This window comes from Palaemon carinicauda, chromosome 23, assembly GCF_036898095.1.
Source record: "Palaemon carinicauda isolate YSFRI2023 chromosome 23, ASM3689809v2, whole genome shotgun sequence".
Classification (NCBI taxonomy): Eukaryota; Metazoa; Arthropoda; class Malacostraca; order Decapoda; family Palaemonidae; genus Palaemon; species Palaemon carinicauda.
This window is the reverse complement of record NC_090747.1, coordinates 82,833,878-82,848,877: the sequence shown is the minus strand read 5'-3', so window position 1 is coordinate 82,848,877 and position 15,000 is coordinate 82,833,878. Positions and strand designations below refer to the sequence as shown.

General features: G+C 31.8%; 1 protein-coding gene across 1 annotated transcript in view; it reads right to left on the bottom strand.

Moving 5' to 3' along the window:
• The window catches only part of LOC137616974 (urocanate hydratase-like), a 56,017-nt gene extending 41,030 nt beyond the window's left edge, over nucleotides 1-14,987 (bottom strand). Inside the window, exons 1-5 of the mRNA XM_068346839.1 lie at nucleotides 14,541-14,987; nucleotides 5,243-5,373; nucleotides 3,651-3,804; nucleotides 1,317-1,507; nucleotides 589-655 (exon numbers count right to left, since the gene is read on the bottom strand). Of these exons, the coding sequence (XP_068202940.1) occupies nucleotides 589-655; nucleotides 1,317-1,507; nucleotides 3,651-3,804; nucleotides 5,243-5,373; nucleotides 14,541-14,723 (726 nt within the window). The 5' untranslated portion in view covers nucleotides 14,724-14,987. The remainder of the gene's footprint in view (nucleotides 1-588; nucleotides 656-1,316; nucleotides 1,508-3,650; nucleotides 3,805-5,242; nucleotides 5,374-14,540) is intronic.
• Nucleotides 14,988-15,000: the final 13 nt, after the last annotated feature.

Genomic DNA, 15,000 nt, shown 5'->3' with positions numbered 1-15,000 from the left:
CCCTTACTGCCTCCGTCAAGATAAATATTTCGGGTTCGTTATTCGAAAAGTTCTTTACATAATGCTTCGGGAGAGTGTCATGTTCAAAAGCCGTCCCTTCAACTTACGAAAATAAAAAAGTAACTTCGAAGGCTGTTTTATGTGAGTGTGGTATCTAATTTCGTTTTCTTTGAATGAAAAATCGTGCTAGAGAAAATGTGACTTATTACCAAACTCGGGGATTTCTTAAATTCTCCTAATAATTTTATTTACTTTGACACGAAAATCTGCAGTTTTTTGCTACTGGCACAACACCTCAAGTGTCCCCGGGATAAAGATATAATTTCTCCTCTTAAATAAATGGGTCACATAAGAGGAAACTGAAGACTTTATTGTTCTCTAAATACTTCGATAATGTGGATTTGACAATAAACTAGTAATAAGCGATGTAAAATAATGAATGCCTTGAAATAGATACGATAAAAAGACTGTGAAGGTCCTGCAGAGAGTAGGGTTCCCTTGCTCTAGGCTATAGGACCAGAAAAGTAGCCCTTAAAGTAAAGTAAGCATGTAACCAAATAGTTTAGACAAGATGAAAGTGCCACTTACTGTAGTTCCATGGACAATGCCCTGTGGTCCAATGTAACAATAGCTACCAGCTGTCATTTGCCCGTACCTGAGAAGAAGAATAAACAAGGGTTTGATAATAAATGCTCTTCGTGGAATATACTGTTTACCCTTTATTGCCATCTGAAACTGTATGTTTTCATAAAATTATATAAATTTTCATTTAACTTTATATATAGAACAGTCTACCTTATCGGCTTGAGACTTTATAATACCCATTCAAATTTAAAGGGGCCAAAATGCTATGCAAAGTGATGGTATTCATCAGATCATAATAATTTTAATTTAATTTTATATATAGAATAGTCTTAAGGTCTTTTAATACCATTTCAAAGTTAAGAAGTTCCAAAATGCTATGCAACATTATATTATTTACCAAATTATATTAATCTTAATTCAAGTTTATATATAGAACAGTCTATCTCATTGGCTTGAGGCTATAATAGTCATTTATAAAAAAAAAAAAAAAAAAAAAAAAAAAAAAAAAAAAAAAAAAAAACTAAGGACCAGAATGCTAAGCAAAATGATAGAATTCATCAAATTTTATTAACCTTCATTTAACTTTATATATAGAACAGTATACCTTATCAACTTGAGACTTTTTATTCATTTAAAGTTGAAATTGGCCAAAACGCTGCAAAGCAAATAAGAAATAATACGGTAATTTATCACAGTGATGAACTAAATCAACCTCTGTAGTCGCCCCTTACATAGTAACTCCCAGGGCAAACAAATCATCATAGTTTTCCCTAGTGGAATAATTGGGTATCATCATGCCGTTGGTGATGACCATCCTCGGAGAGTGGATATCGGAAGGGAACAGCCCCAGAGGATGGCCAGAATACAACACTAGCGTCTGCTCCTCCGTCATCGTCGAAAGGTAGTGCATCACAAGCCAGAACTGTATGGAAGGACATGATAATGATGCTGATGATGATAAGAGATAATGGTAATAACAATAGTTTGAGCTGTTAATGTTAAGAAAATAAAACTGTATGGAGGAACATGATAATGATGCTGATGATGATAAGAGATAATGGTAATAACAATAGTTTGAGCTGTTAATGTCAAGAAAATAAAACTATGGAGGAACATGTTAATGATGCTGATGATAAGAGATAATGGTAATAACAATAGTTTGAGCTGTTAATGTTGAGAAAATAAAACTGTATGAAGGAACATGATAATGATGCTGATGATAAAAAGAGATATTGACAATAACAATTTTTTGAACTTATGTTAGAAAAATAACTATGATAATTAGAAGAATTAGAAAATAAAAGTTTTAATCGTATTGCAATACGAAATAGACTAGAACTATAAGGAAGGACATGATAATGATGCCGATGATAAAGGATTATTAGTAATGATAATGGGTTAAACTCAATGTTTGGAAGATAAAACAACTATGGAGGAACATGATAATGATGCTGATGATAAAGGATTATTAGTAATGATAATGGGTTAAACTCAATGTTTGGAAAATAAAACAACTATGGAGGAACATGATAATGATGCTGATGATAAAGGATTATTAGTAATGATAATGGGTTAAACTCAATGTTTGGAAAATAAAACAACTATGGAGGAACATGATAATGATGCTGATGATAAAGGATTATTAGTAATGATAATGGTTTAAACTCAATGTTAGGAAAATAAAACAACTATGGAGGAACATGATAATGATGCTGATGATAAAGGATTATTAGTAATGATAATGGTTTAAACTCAATGTTAGGAAAATAAAACAACTATGGAGGAACATGATAATGATGCTGATGATAATGGATTATTAGTAATGATAATGGTTTAAACTCAATGTTAGGAAAATAAAACAACTATGGAGGAACATGATAATGATGCTGATGATAAAGGATTATTAGTAATGATAATGGTTTAAACTCAATGTTAGGAAAATAAAACAACTATGGAGGAACATGATAATGATGCTGATGATAAAGGATTATTAGTAATGATAATGGGTTAAACTCAATGTTTGGAAAATAAAACAACTATGGAGGAACATGATAATGATGCTGATGATAAAGGATTATTAGTAATGATAATGGGTTAAACTCAATGTTAGGAAAATAAAACAACTATGGAGGAACATAATAATGATAATGATGACAAAAGGTATATTAACATTGATACTGGTTTGAGCTCTCAATATAAGAAAAATAAACTATGATAATTAGAAGAATTAGAAGATAATAGTTTTAATCATATAGTAATAAGAAATAGACCAGAACTATAAGGAAGGCCATGATGATGCTGATGATAAAAGAGATATTGACAATACTAATTGTTTGAGCTCTCAATAAGGAATTGAAGACAATTAAACATTATTATTTTATTCGTATTTTTCTAAGAAACGGATAAGAAATCGGGAACAGTATAACTAGAACTATATGGAAGAACATGATGATAACGCTGATGATAAAATAAATATTGGCAATAATAATGATTTGAGCTCTCAATATCAGGACAATGACTCTACGTGAATAATAGAAATATATATATATGTATATTTAGTTTAACTCGAATTTTACTCAGAAACAAGCAAAAGAAATCGAGAAATGTATAACTAGAATATATGGAAGAACATGATATTGATGATAAGAGATATTAGCAATAATACTTGTTTGAACACTCAATATTAGGAAAATAACTACGAGAATTTTGTAAATAAAAAAGTAATAGTTTTAATCGTATTTTACTAAGAAATAGACAAGAAATCGAGAATAATAGAACTATAGTCCATTTATTTTAGCGAGTCATGTTTGCAACGACCCGCAACGGTGCCCTTTTAGCTCGGAATAGTTTCCTGGATCTGATTGGTTAGAATTATCTTGTCCAACCTATCAGCGATCAGGAAACTTTTCCCAGCTAAAAGGGCACCCCTGCGAGTCGGTGCAAATATGACTCGCTAAAAGAAATGGACTATAGTTGACTAAACTAGCGTAAACTTCAAAATGCATTTTCACTGTTTTAACGACTACACAATACAAACAATATGTCTTAGTCAGATTTAACATTACCTGGGCCCAGTTTGAGAGAACCTGTCCGTTACCTCCATAAGTGATTAATTCCTGGGGGAACTGAGCTACCCTTGGATCAAGGTTATTCATGATCATGTGCATGGCTGCTGCGGCTTTCTTCGTCTTGGCAGGGTATTGTTCGATTGGATAGGCTCTGTGGAATATGATGAAGATATCAATATATATATATATATATATATATATATATATATATATATATATATATATATATATATATGTGTGTGTGTGTGTGTGTGTATATATATATGAATATATATATATATATATATATATATATATATATATATATATATATATATGCATATATATATGAATATATATATGAATATATATATATATATATATATATATATATGTATATATATATATATATATATATATATATACACATATATATATGTGTGTATATATATATATGAATATATATATATATATATATATATATATATATATATTCATATATATATATATATATATATATATATATATATATATATATATATATTCATTATATATATATTCATATATATATATATATATATTCATATATATATATATATATATATATATATATATATATATATATATATATATATATATATATATATATACACAGAGAGAGAGAGAGAGAGAAGCAAATAGATTATTATAACTTCTCAGAGGACAAGATATACTGTAGGCTCTTTCAATATCTTATTTTCTCGTCGTTAAACATAGGACTGATTATATTTGTTCATTTTGCGGGCTACTTTGTTTTAAAATGTCATCAGTGACATAATAATACCGTGGATGATATTTTTGCTTTTTGAAAGTTCAAACTCGTCAAATTTATGAAACAGGGACATGATGAGGCAACGTGGTTAATTAGTTTAACTAATATTTCCTTTTTAAATGTATGTGATCTTAATTGCAGATATATATATATATATATATATATATATATATATATATATATATATATATATATATATATATATATATATATATATATATATATATATATATATATATATACACATATATATATATGTGTGTGTGTGTATTTCTACAACTCTATTAAACATATATTTTTTGCAATTACCTTAAATTTCTTTTCTTTAGTGTAATAAACAAAATCTGCACACTACATTCAATTAAATTTGAATTTTGAACTATCAATATTCATCCCCAAACATTATAGTTTACATAATCAGAGTGAAAATGAATCGGATATCAACACTATCAGTTGAAAAACTAATAGGGATAAATAATCAAGTAACAACATTAAATCTTTACAGATTTTTCTCGCGATTTCTATTAAATCAATTGAGCTTCTTCCACATACAAAATTCTCTCGTTTTGAAGACAGTTTCATTCCTAGCCAAATACAGTATTAAGAGTAAAACTCAAATTATCAAGTATAAATTAATAATTCAGGATATAGAATAAGCACCACTCTCTATCACCTATGCATCTCATAAAAATCAATTTTTGTCTTAACTTTTACAATAGATTCACACTTTCTAATGACACCAATATCAAGAAAAGATGATGGAAAGGTGTCGTCCATATCATATTAAACATTCACTAACCTCATATCGATGTTTGGAAAAAATCGATACATATAGATGTGGCCATACTGACGAAACTCGTCGGCAAATTCTTGAACTAGGAGGTGATGGCATTCTTTGGGAAAGTACCTCAGTGCGTTTATTATGGCTTGCTGTAAATAAACAAAGACAGTAAACGAATTTACTTCATTAAAGAACTTTATTTCTTACGCTACAAGCAGAAACAAGGTGAGGGGGTTTTAAAGGTTTAAAGGTTGCTCATGAATGGCAGAAGCAAGGGACAGTGGCATCGCCCTAGCAATCAGGTCAATGCCCTAGAGACTGACCATATATTATATGATCAGCGCCCAAGCCTCCTCTCCACTCAAGCTAGGACCAGGGAGGGCCAGGCAGTGGCTGCTGATGGCTCAGCAGATAGACCTATATGCTCCCCCAAACCCCCCAACTTTAGCTCACAAGGATGATAAGGTTGCAGACACTAATGGCACTAACGAGTCTGAGCGGGACTCGAACCCCCGATTGGCAAACACCAGGCAGAGGCGTTACCAATCAGGCCACAGCAATGTAGTTTCTGGAACAATTTTTTTCCTGTGAACAGTTTTTTTTTTCTTGCATTAATTTTCATCTCGGGGAATCTCTTCATAAAAAATACTATATGTTTTAGATGCCTTTCTCTCTCTTCAATAAATCTCAATATCATAATAGTTAGTTAGTTAATTAGTTATTGACAATAATTATTAAATTTTTATACAGATGCAAATATACATTTCATTTTCTATTTCTTACATTCGGTAAATCAAATAAGTGGTAAAGTTCCTAAATTAACTTATGATTGTCCATTATGATCTTTAAATTTTCATCGGCTCTAGTGAACTCTAAATATAGACCTAACCTGAGATCAAACAAAAATTACATTGCAACATATGAAAAACAAACAAATATTTTCAGTGTTTACAGTTATTCAGAGTTATGCTGAGTAATAAGTTGGGTTACACTGAATATATATTTACATAGTTCCCGTTCGTCATTAGTTCGTGCAATCCTCAAAGGAATTAAAGTTAATCCCTGCAAAATTTTCTCTAACATGCGAAAGCAAAGGACAGTTCAAGATGACAACATATCTTTATGGAAAAGAAGATTATCTATGTTAATATCAAGTTCAAGTTAATTGAAAATGAAATAACGATAACTTGAATCAGGCTGTAGTTCTAAATAGGCCTACCATAATTGGATGTTTTCATTCCCCCCACCCCCCAAAAAAAGGAAAAAAAAAAAAAAAAAAAACATTGCATTTGGAAAAGAAAAATAGAAATAAATAAACAAAGTCAAGTATATCGCAACTAATCAGGAAAAACAGAAAATACCGAAGGGGCGCAAGATAAATCAAGGCAATACTTTTTAAGAGTAAATTATGGGGTCAAAGTATTGTTATCTTTCAAGCCCATCTAGATCGTTAGATTATCCCTGAGGTGAAGCCTTTGCTTGTCTGTTATTACAGAAGTACTTAACCCACAATTTTTAACTTTTAATTAACGCGTAGAGATTTCCTTTTCAACTGATATGAATATATCTGTTTCAAAAGTGAAATTGCATTATGATTAGCTGCTTCATTCCAATTTCACTCTGAACTATCAGTGGTCTATGGCAGCAACCTTGGGTTCAAGAGAACCCAGGATTAAACACTAATAGAAGCCCAAATGTTTCTTATTCTTCTTCTTTGTCTACGTCTTTTCCCACTTCTATGTGGGGTCGATGTTTCTGGTCAGCTTTCTCCTCTGTCCCACACTTCATCACCGGTTAATCCCTTTGATCGAAGGTCATCCTTGATACAGTCCATCCACCTTCCCTTTGGTCTCCCTCTCCTTCTCGTTCCCTGTACCTCCATTTCCGTCACTCTCCTCCCAATACTCTGTTCATCTCTTCTCATGACATGACCATACCACCTCAGTCTACTTTCTTGGATCTTATCTGATAGTTTTCTAACTAGATATGGGTATTGAGAGCGAAGTTTCTTTTTCTTTCGTGGTGTGTGTATGCCAACAGCTTAATGAATATAATCTTGTTATTCAAAGCTAAAATGTTTTCAATAGCTAAGACTTCTTTTCCTTTATGATCCTCTTAGAAGGCAATTCTTTCGACACAATGCAAAAGTATGGATGAATTTTATAAAATCAGAGAGTTGTGGATACAGAAAACTGAAGAATTCGTAGACAGATTTGGACTTGAGGACAGGTTTTGCATTAGTATGCAAGCATCTAGGGATTCAGAAATCAACCTTGTTCTGGCGACCACCGGAACTGGTTTCTCCTTATCTCGAACTACTTCTTCTTTTTTTCTTCTTCTTCTTACGTGAGCACACGAATCGAAGGAACAGGTTTGATTTGATATTATTCTGTAAACTGGCGTCACAGCTCCTAGGGACGTTAAAACTGGAGAGCAGGTTGATTTATATGCATTATGTAGTCGTTTTAAGCATTTGATTAATCGTTCTATGCTAAATAAAGGGGACTCTGAATCCTCTAGACTCTGATGAAGAAGGTCTAATCTTAATTGGGAGAGCGTAACTCCTGATTCATAATATATATGACCGAAAAGCTATTTATATGTCGCTGAAATACACGTTCTCGTTAGATATTTACCAATATATTAATCTAATAATCTATTTATCAACGTGTAATTTGCTGCGTATACATACATACATACATAGGCTACACACATACATGTATATATATATATATATATATATATATATACATACATATATACATATACATACATATATACATATATACACACACATTCATATAATATATAAATAAATATATATATATATAAATATATATATATATATATATATATATGTATATATATATATATATATATATATGTATATATATATATATATATATATATATATATACACATACATACACGGACATACAAACATTACATATATATATATATATATATATATATATATATATATATATATAAATATATATATATATATATATATATATATATATATGTATATACATATATATATATATATATATATATATATATATATATATATATATATACATATATATATATATATATATATATATATATATATATATATATACATATATATATATATATATATATATATATATATACATATATATATGTGTGTGTGTGTTTGTATGTGATGTGTGCGTTTGTGTGTACAAATAAACACATGCATACAAATTTCAGAATGGAGCACCTTAAGACACCTGAAGGTTGTCAAAGTGAGTTCCTTGTTATAATTTTGTCGTTGAACGACTTTCACCCTGGTCCATGCGCTGACAAGCAGACTATACAATCAAATGTACTGTATAATTACTGCCCCTTGTGTGAGCGTTGTTTCTAAAACTATACATTTACTGTACTATAAACATATTTCTGAAATTGCTTAGAAAAGATTGTATATTTGCATTGGGTATCTAAAGCAAACAAGGGACTCAACCGAGTTCAGCTGGTACTGCTAGGGTGCCACAGCCCACCCTCCCCCGTTATCCACCACAGATGAAGCTTCATAATGCTGAATCCCCTACTGCTGCTACCTCCGCGGTCATCTAAGGCATCGGAGGAAGCAGCAGGTGGAGGAAGCAGCCTTGTTAGGCTGGGAGGAACGTAGAGAGTAGAGGTCCCCTTTTTTGTTTTTGTTTCATTTGTTCGTGTCGGCTACCCCCCAAAATTGGGGGAAGTGCCTTGGTATATGTATGTGTATGCATCTAAAGCAAATAAGTGCTTAGCCACCCTTACAAACAATAGGTGTAGTCAAAATCGATTGCATTCTTAAAGAAACTTCTTGGACTTTTACCACTTGCACACAATCTGAATCCCATTATAAGAAATGTGGGCCTACTCAAAGAGACGTTGAAAATGTAACACTTCTTGTTAGAAATATGATTAAAAAAAACCTGTAATCACCCACAGACAATGATCGTGTCGAAGCAGTAACTTAATGTCACAAAATACTGAATAGGCAAAAGTACGTGGCTTGTTTTGAAATTTCATCTTAAGATATCTGCTTCAAGGTATGTATCAGACCTAAAATTGTTTACTATTCCTGATAACCATTTACTCCTCAAACATTGTTTGCTTTATCATAGTTTACTCTTCATTATCAAGACACTGAATTTACATTGACAGCCTCACACATATAATATAACCAGCAGGTCCATCTAACCCTGTGAGTATGTTGGAAGCAGTGTTGCCAGAGTCTCAAGCCGAAATAGCCCTTAAAATGTGGATATTTTTTTCTATATATATATATATATATATATATATATATATATATATATATATATATATATATATATATATATATATATATATATATATATATATACATATATATATGTAAATATATATATATATATATATATATATATATATATATATATATATACATATATATATGTAAATATATATATATATATATATATATATATATATATATATATATATATATATATATATATACCCTTATTCTTTACATAAGAAAGAAAATACAGTAATATCAGGAAAAATGAAGCAAAATTAATGATTTAATACTTTCAAGATTTACAATATTATAGAATGCAGAATTGACATTTTAATCAGGAAAAATAATATTAATTTGATTAGAAAAAAATGCAATTTAACAACTTTCTTATGATACAAAATGAAAACTGGCATTTTCCCTTCATCAATTACAAAAGCACGGGTTGCATATGAAAATTGGTAATGGTATGAATAACACCTTAAATCAGAATCAGCTTCCCTATCAACATAGAGGCTGGAATTCATTTTACTAATTACTGCTTTATCAATTGGAAAGTTAGAGCAAGTAATGTCTTTTAAATATCGTTTAAAAGAACATAAATAATGACTCGGTGCCGATATCTAATAAAGTTTGAGATCAAGGTGTATTTCTTGACTGTAACCTGTCTCTAAATGTCCAAATAAATAATGTAATAAAAACTGATGGTTATCATCTAAGAAATATTGCGTTTATAAAGAAAAGTACCTGGACGAAAATTCTGTAAAGAAACTTGTGGTAAACTGTGTTATAACCAGGATTGACTACTGCAACTCTACAATTTAATAAAAGTGCAACTTAAGAAATTACAAAACATAATAAACAGAGGATGAGACTGATAAATGATGTCCTACCTAGAGAAAGGATCAACCTTATACTAATTGATTTACACTGGCTGCCGATTAAAGCGAGAATTAAATTTAAAATATGTAAAATACTCCACCAAGTTATCAGAACAGGGCGTCCAAAATACTAAGAGAACTGCTACATATTGCGCAGCCAACGAATCGTGTCGACACGAATACTGTATAGTTATAGATGACTTCAAACAGTTGGAACCTAGAATCATATCTACTTTAGGCTCCAGAGCCTTTAAATATGCGGCCCCGAGACTATATAACAAGCTTCCACGAAACATTCGAATGATTGAAGACATTAAGGTTTTCAAGAAGAAACAGAAGACTTACTTATTTCATGAGTCTTATGACAGTGACGATTTAACAGTAAATGAACAATACGCGATATGAAACTTTAAATACTCTGAACGAACAAGGTACAACGACAGTGGAGGTCCTGTAGTGAGCGGGGTTCCCCTGCTGTATGGGACCGGAAAAGCAGCCATCAAAGTAAGTAAAGGTATAGGTATTTCATCCGGTGTCAAGAATAAGACTCAGGACCTCATTAACAGAACCAAACTGGCGGTTACCTTGGGAGATGAGCCACCTTAAGGAAATTGTATCTTTCGTTCACAATTATATGATAATAAAATGCACATTTGGAGAATTACAAACATATCATTCGAATTTAAAAAAGACAAAATATTTTTTAGCCTTAATTAAGATACTCGAGAATTACGGACAATTTAACCCAAGATTAGGGTCTTAAAAGACTTTAAATCCCCATCAGCAACCAAAATCCCTAAAAATAGGGATAAATCCCCAACTTTGGCAACACTGCTGTGACAATCGAAGATCTTGTTATAGAGATGCTTTTTTCTGTTTACTTGGAATTTTCTCTTTGAATAAGAATCCGCTTATATGTTATGTCTGAATATCTTCAAAAATTAATATGGATGCACGCACGAAAGCGAGTGTTTAATCCTAAATTTATAAACCCCGTTATTAGGGGTTTCTCAAAAATAGCCTGAGTTACTGAAATTTATCTTTAATAATTTTGTTGGGATGCAAGAAATACCTCAGAGCCTCCAGCATATACGCAATTGGATGTTAAAATCAAATTTAGCAATTACATTATAAATATGACATTGATTTGCTGAAGATTTACGTAATGGATAGCATTAAGTAAATGCAAATACAAACAACCCCGGTGAAGATATAGAATGTCTGTTTACGAACAGGTTCCTGAGACTAGTTTACTCTCTGGACCCTGTTTACTCCTGTGAGCTTTCTTGGAGATGAAGAATCGCGTGATGCCAAACGAAATTGCTAGTGTATTTGCTAATGTGGAGACCTGCAGTGTAATAAGAAATAAAGATATGAAAGATCTGGAAAACCTTCAATATAAGATAATAAGGAATATGTATGAACAACCTGCAAGTACTCCATATTGGGGCATCCTTGCAGAGACAAGGAATATGGAGGGTGTCCTTCAGAATAGAATATAAGAAATTATGCTCTTCCATAACGTCATAAACTCTGATAAAAAAAGATTAGTAAGAGAGATAATTGAGGATCAGTTGAAGAACCCGTATGGAAAGTGCTGGAGTAAGAGCATTGAAGAAATCTGTAGTAAATATGGGATGGAAGTTGAAGAAATAAGAAGTTGGGGAAAAGGACCCTAAAAAAATAAATCAAGAAAACTATTATGGAAAAAATAGAAGAAACTATTGAAGAAAAAAAAAAGTGATGAAAAAATTAAGATTTATAGAAGGAAATGGCCCACAGTCTTATATCAGAGAAATTAATCTGGATAAGGCATCCCTTTTAATGAAGACAAGATTAAATATGCTCAATCTAAAAGCGAATTTCAGGGGTAAATATGAAGATAATTTGTGTGACCTGTGCAAAGATGAAGAAGATACTACTAAACATATATTTTTATGCCCAAAATTAGGACAGCTGATAGAAGTAGACATAAGTATAGGTACGCTGAAAAATCCTAGCAGGGATCTGGCTGCATTTATAAGTAGGGCAATGCGTATGAAAAAAAGAATTTAAGAAGTCCAAACTGACCACAATAGGTTCCCAAAACTCATGATAGCAGGGTGATATCATATCCGATTTCAAGGTAGAATGGGATAAAAGTAAAGATTGAGAATCTCATTAATTTATTTATGGCACAGGTAAAATAAGCTTAATTGCCATAATAAGAATAAGCTTAGAAGCTTTGCACCTATTTATAAAGAGATAGAGTGCCCGCAAACTTATTTTGCGGAGTGAGCAATAAGGAACCAGGAACTAATGTGACAATGACATTACATAGGATTTTCAGCAATTTATATTGGCTTTAGTCCTCATGCACCATTTCTAAATTATGTATGTTAAAAACTTTCTTTTAACGGATTGGAATAAAAGACAAAAACACCTTTACCGGATTTAATGTCTAAGAATAAATGAAGACGAAATAAAGACACGAAATGGATAATAATGGCCTGTTTTACCCTCGTAAGAACGAACAGATGGTTAACTGTATAATTGTATCTTCTTGTAACTATATAAAGGCAATTAAGTTATGGCATTCATCATTATGAACAAGCTTTTAAACTACCGAATTTGTATAAGACTCGCAACTATGTCGCTTACGAAAAGTATTTTTTATCAATAGTTTTTAACTAATACCACTTGGTAAAAATTAATACCAATTCCTTAATATCGCAAGAGGGTCTGCCCCTCTCTTTTATTCTTCTCCTGTACTTCTCTTTCTCCCTATTTCCTAAATCTTTCCCATCCCGAGTACCTGCCTTTGACCTATAAACTGGATTGTATCCAGGGGTACTCTTCCTTTCCCCATATTCCCCACTTCCTTATTCTTATTATTATTATTACATGGTAAAAGTTATTCTATTACATCTTTACATTCCGTGGTTTACCACTAAATTTATTTTAATATACAAATATGACTTTAATGTAATTCTATAAATAGCAAACATAAATTTCCTCATCTCATACAAGATTATTTCCAACTTAAAAAAAAAAAAAAATCAGGAACAAGAACCCATGCTGCCATAAGACTAGTATAATCTTTAACGAATTCATATATGGACAATGTAAGTCGAAACAACTTTATCACCGAGGCTTATCAAAAGTGGTCAGAATAATCTCATGAAAGTTAATGAGTTAGGGTTATCCTGGACACCACTTTAATCTTGTTGTTTATTTATACCAAGAATCATATTCAGACCTTAATTTATACAATGTATTCTCGTCATCCAATCGAATGGAATTAATAACTCGCCAAAGATAGTTTGGCATTATTATTTTTACCTGTTTTTTTTACTACTGAATGATAATAAAAGCCGAGAAATGGATGAACATATGGCAAAGGAATTATATTTCCTATATTCCTATAATAATTTCAATATGGGCCAACATTTGACAATGTCCTTAACGACCTTGGGTAACTGACAACCCCCCCCCCCCCCCCCGACGGAGATGGGAGGAGTTGGTATGCTGGGACAAACATCGAGTTCTAACCTAGGTGTCGCCAAGATCTACCTCGTCAAAAGAATAAAGACGGAAAGAGAAGAGAAAAAAAAAAAAGCTTATACAAGATTGCGTAAGGAAATTCTTTAATGTGATTTAAAAGGTATTTACTGGTGTGCTTTTTGAGCAATATGCGAACAGAATGAGAATTTATTTTCGTGATACAGAATAGTGATAGATTATATAGATAATAAAATAGGTAAAACGTATTCACATTTGAATTATTCTATCAATCTTTCCCGAAACAATGGTTTTCTATGTAATTAACACAAGAGCAATAATAATAATAATTTCAGTTGAAACTAAACTATGGCCTCAGCGTTCTCCCATATAGTATGGTTATAATATTTTATAAGTTGATTTATCGTTAATTTTCAATTACCTTACCATATTTTAACCTATATATACATCATCTACTTTCATCGTCTGCCTCAAAGTCTATAGAATTCCATAGACCTTGATTTGCCTTACCAGTTTGTGAATCTTTTAATCTACGCTTCTATCAGTTCCTACTTTTGCTTCCCCAATTACATTTCCCTTTCTCTTAGAAATTTAAAACTAGAAACTTTTTCTCCAACAGCAATCAAAAGCAATTTGTTCTTACCTGCTGTTGCTCTTGTGACAGACTGTGAGTCCTGACGGGTGCATGCGCGATATTAGGATCACGTTGCTGAGGTGGAGGTAGAGGATTGACGGGGAGGCCTGAGCAGATGTCAGCTAAGGTCAATGGTTGTCTCTGGGGTCCCCTGATGCCGAGGTTCGTTGAAGTTACAGTTAAGGTGGTCATTGCAGCCAATTTTACGATAGGTTTGTCCAACTGGATATCTGGAAGCTTTAAGATTTCCCTCTCTGTGTAACTAACTCCAGGAACTTTCGAGATTCTTGAGAGGACGATCTGCTGTTTAACAGATCTTGTCTCCAAGGCAACTAGGCTCCGCCTATAACTTGTCTGATCCTTTATACACCTGAGAGACAACTGGACATTGAGCTTACCATCCCTCCTTCCTAACCAGTAGTCCCAGGCTAACTACCTTACCCCAAAACGTAAACACGCTTCCATCCTT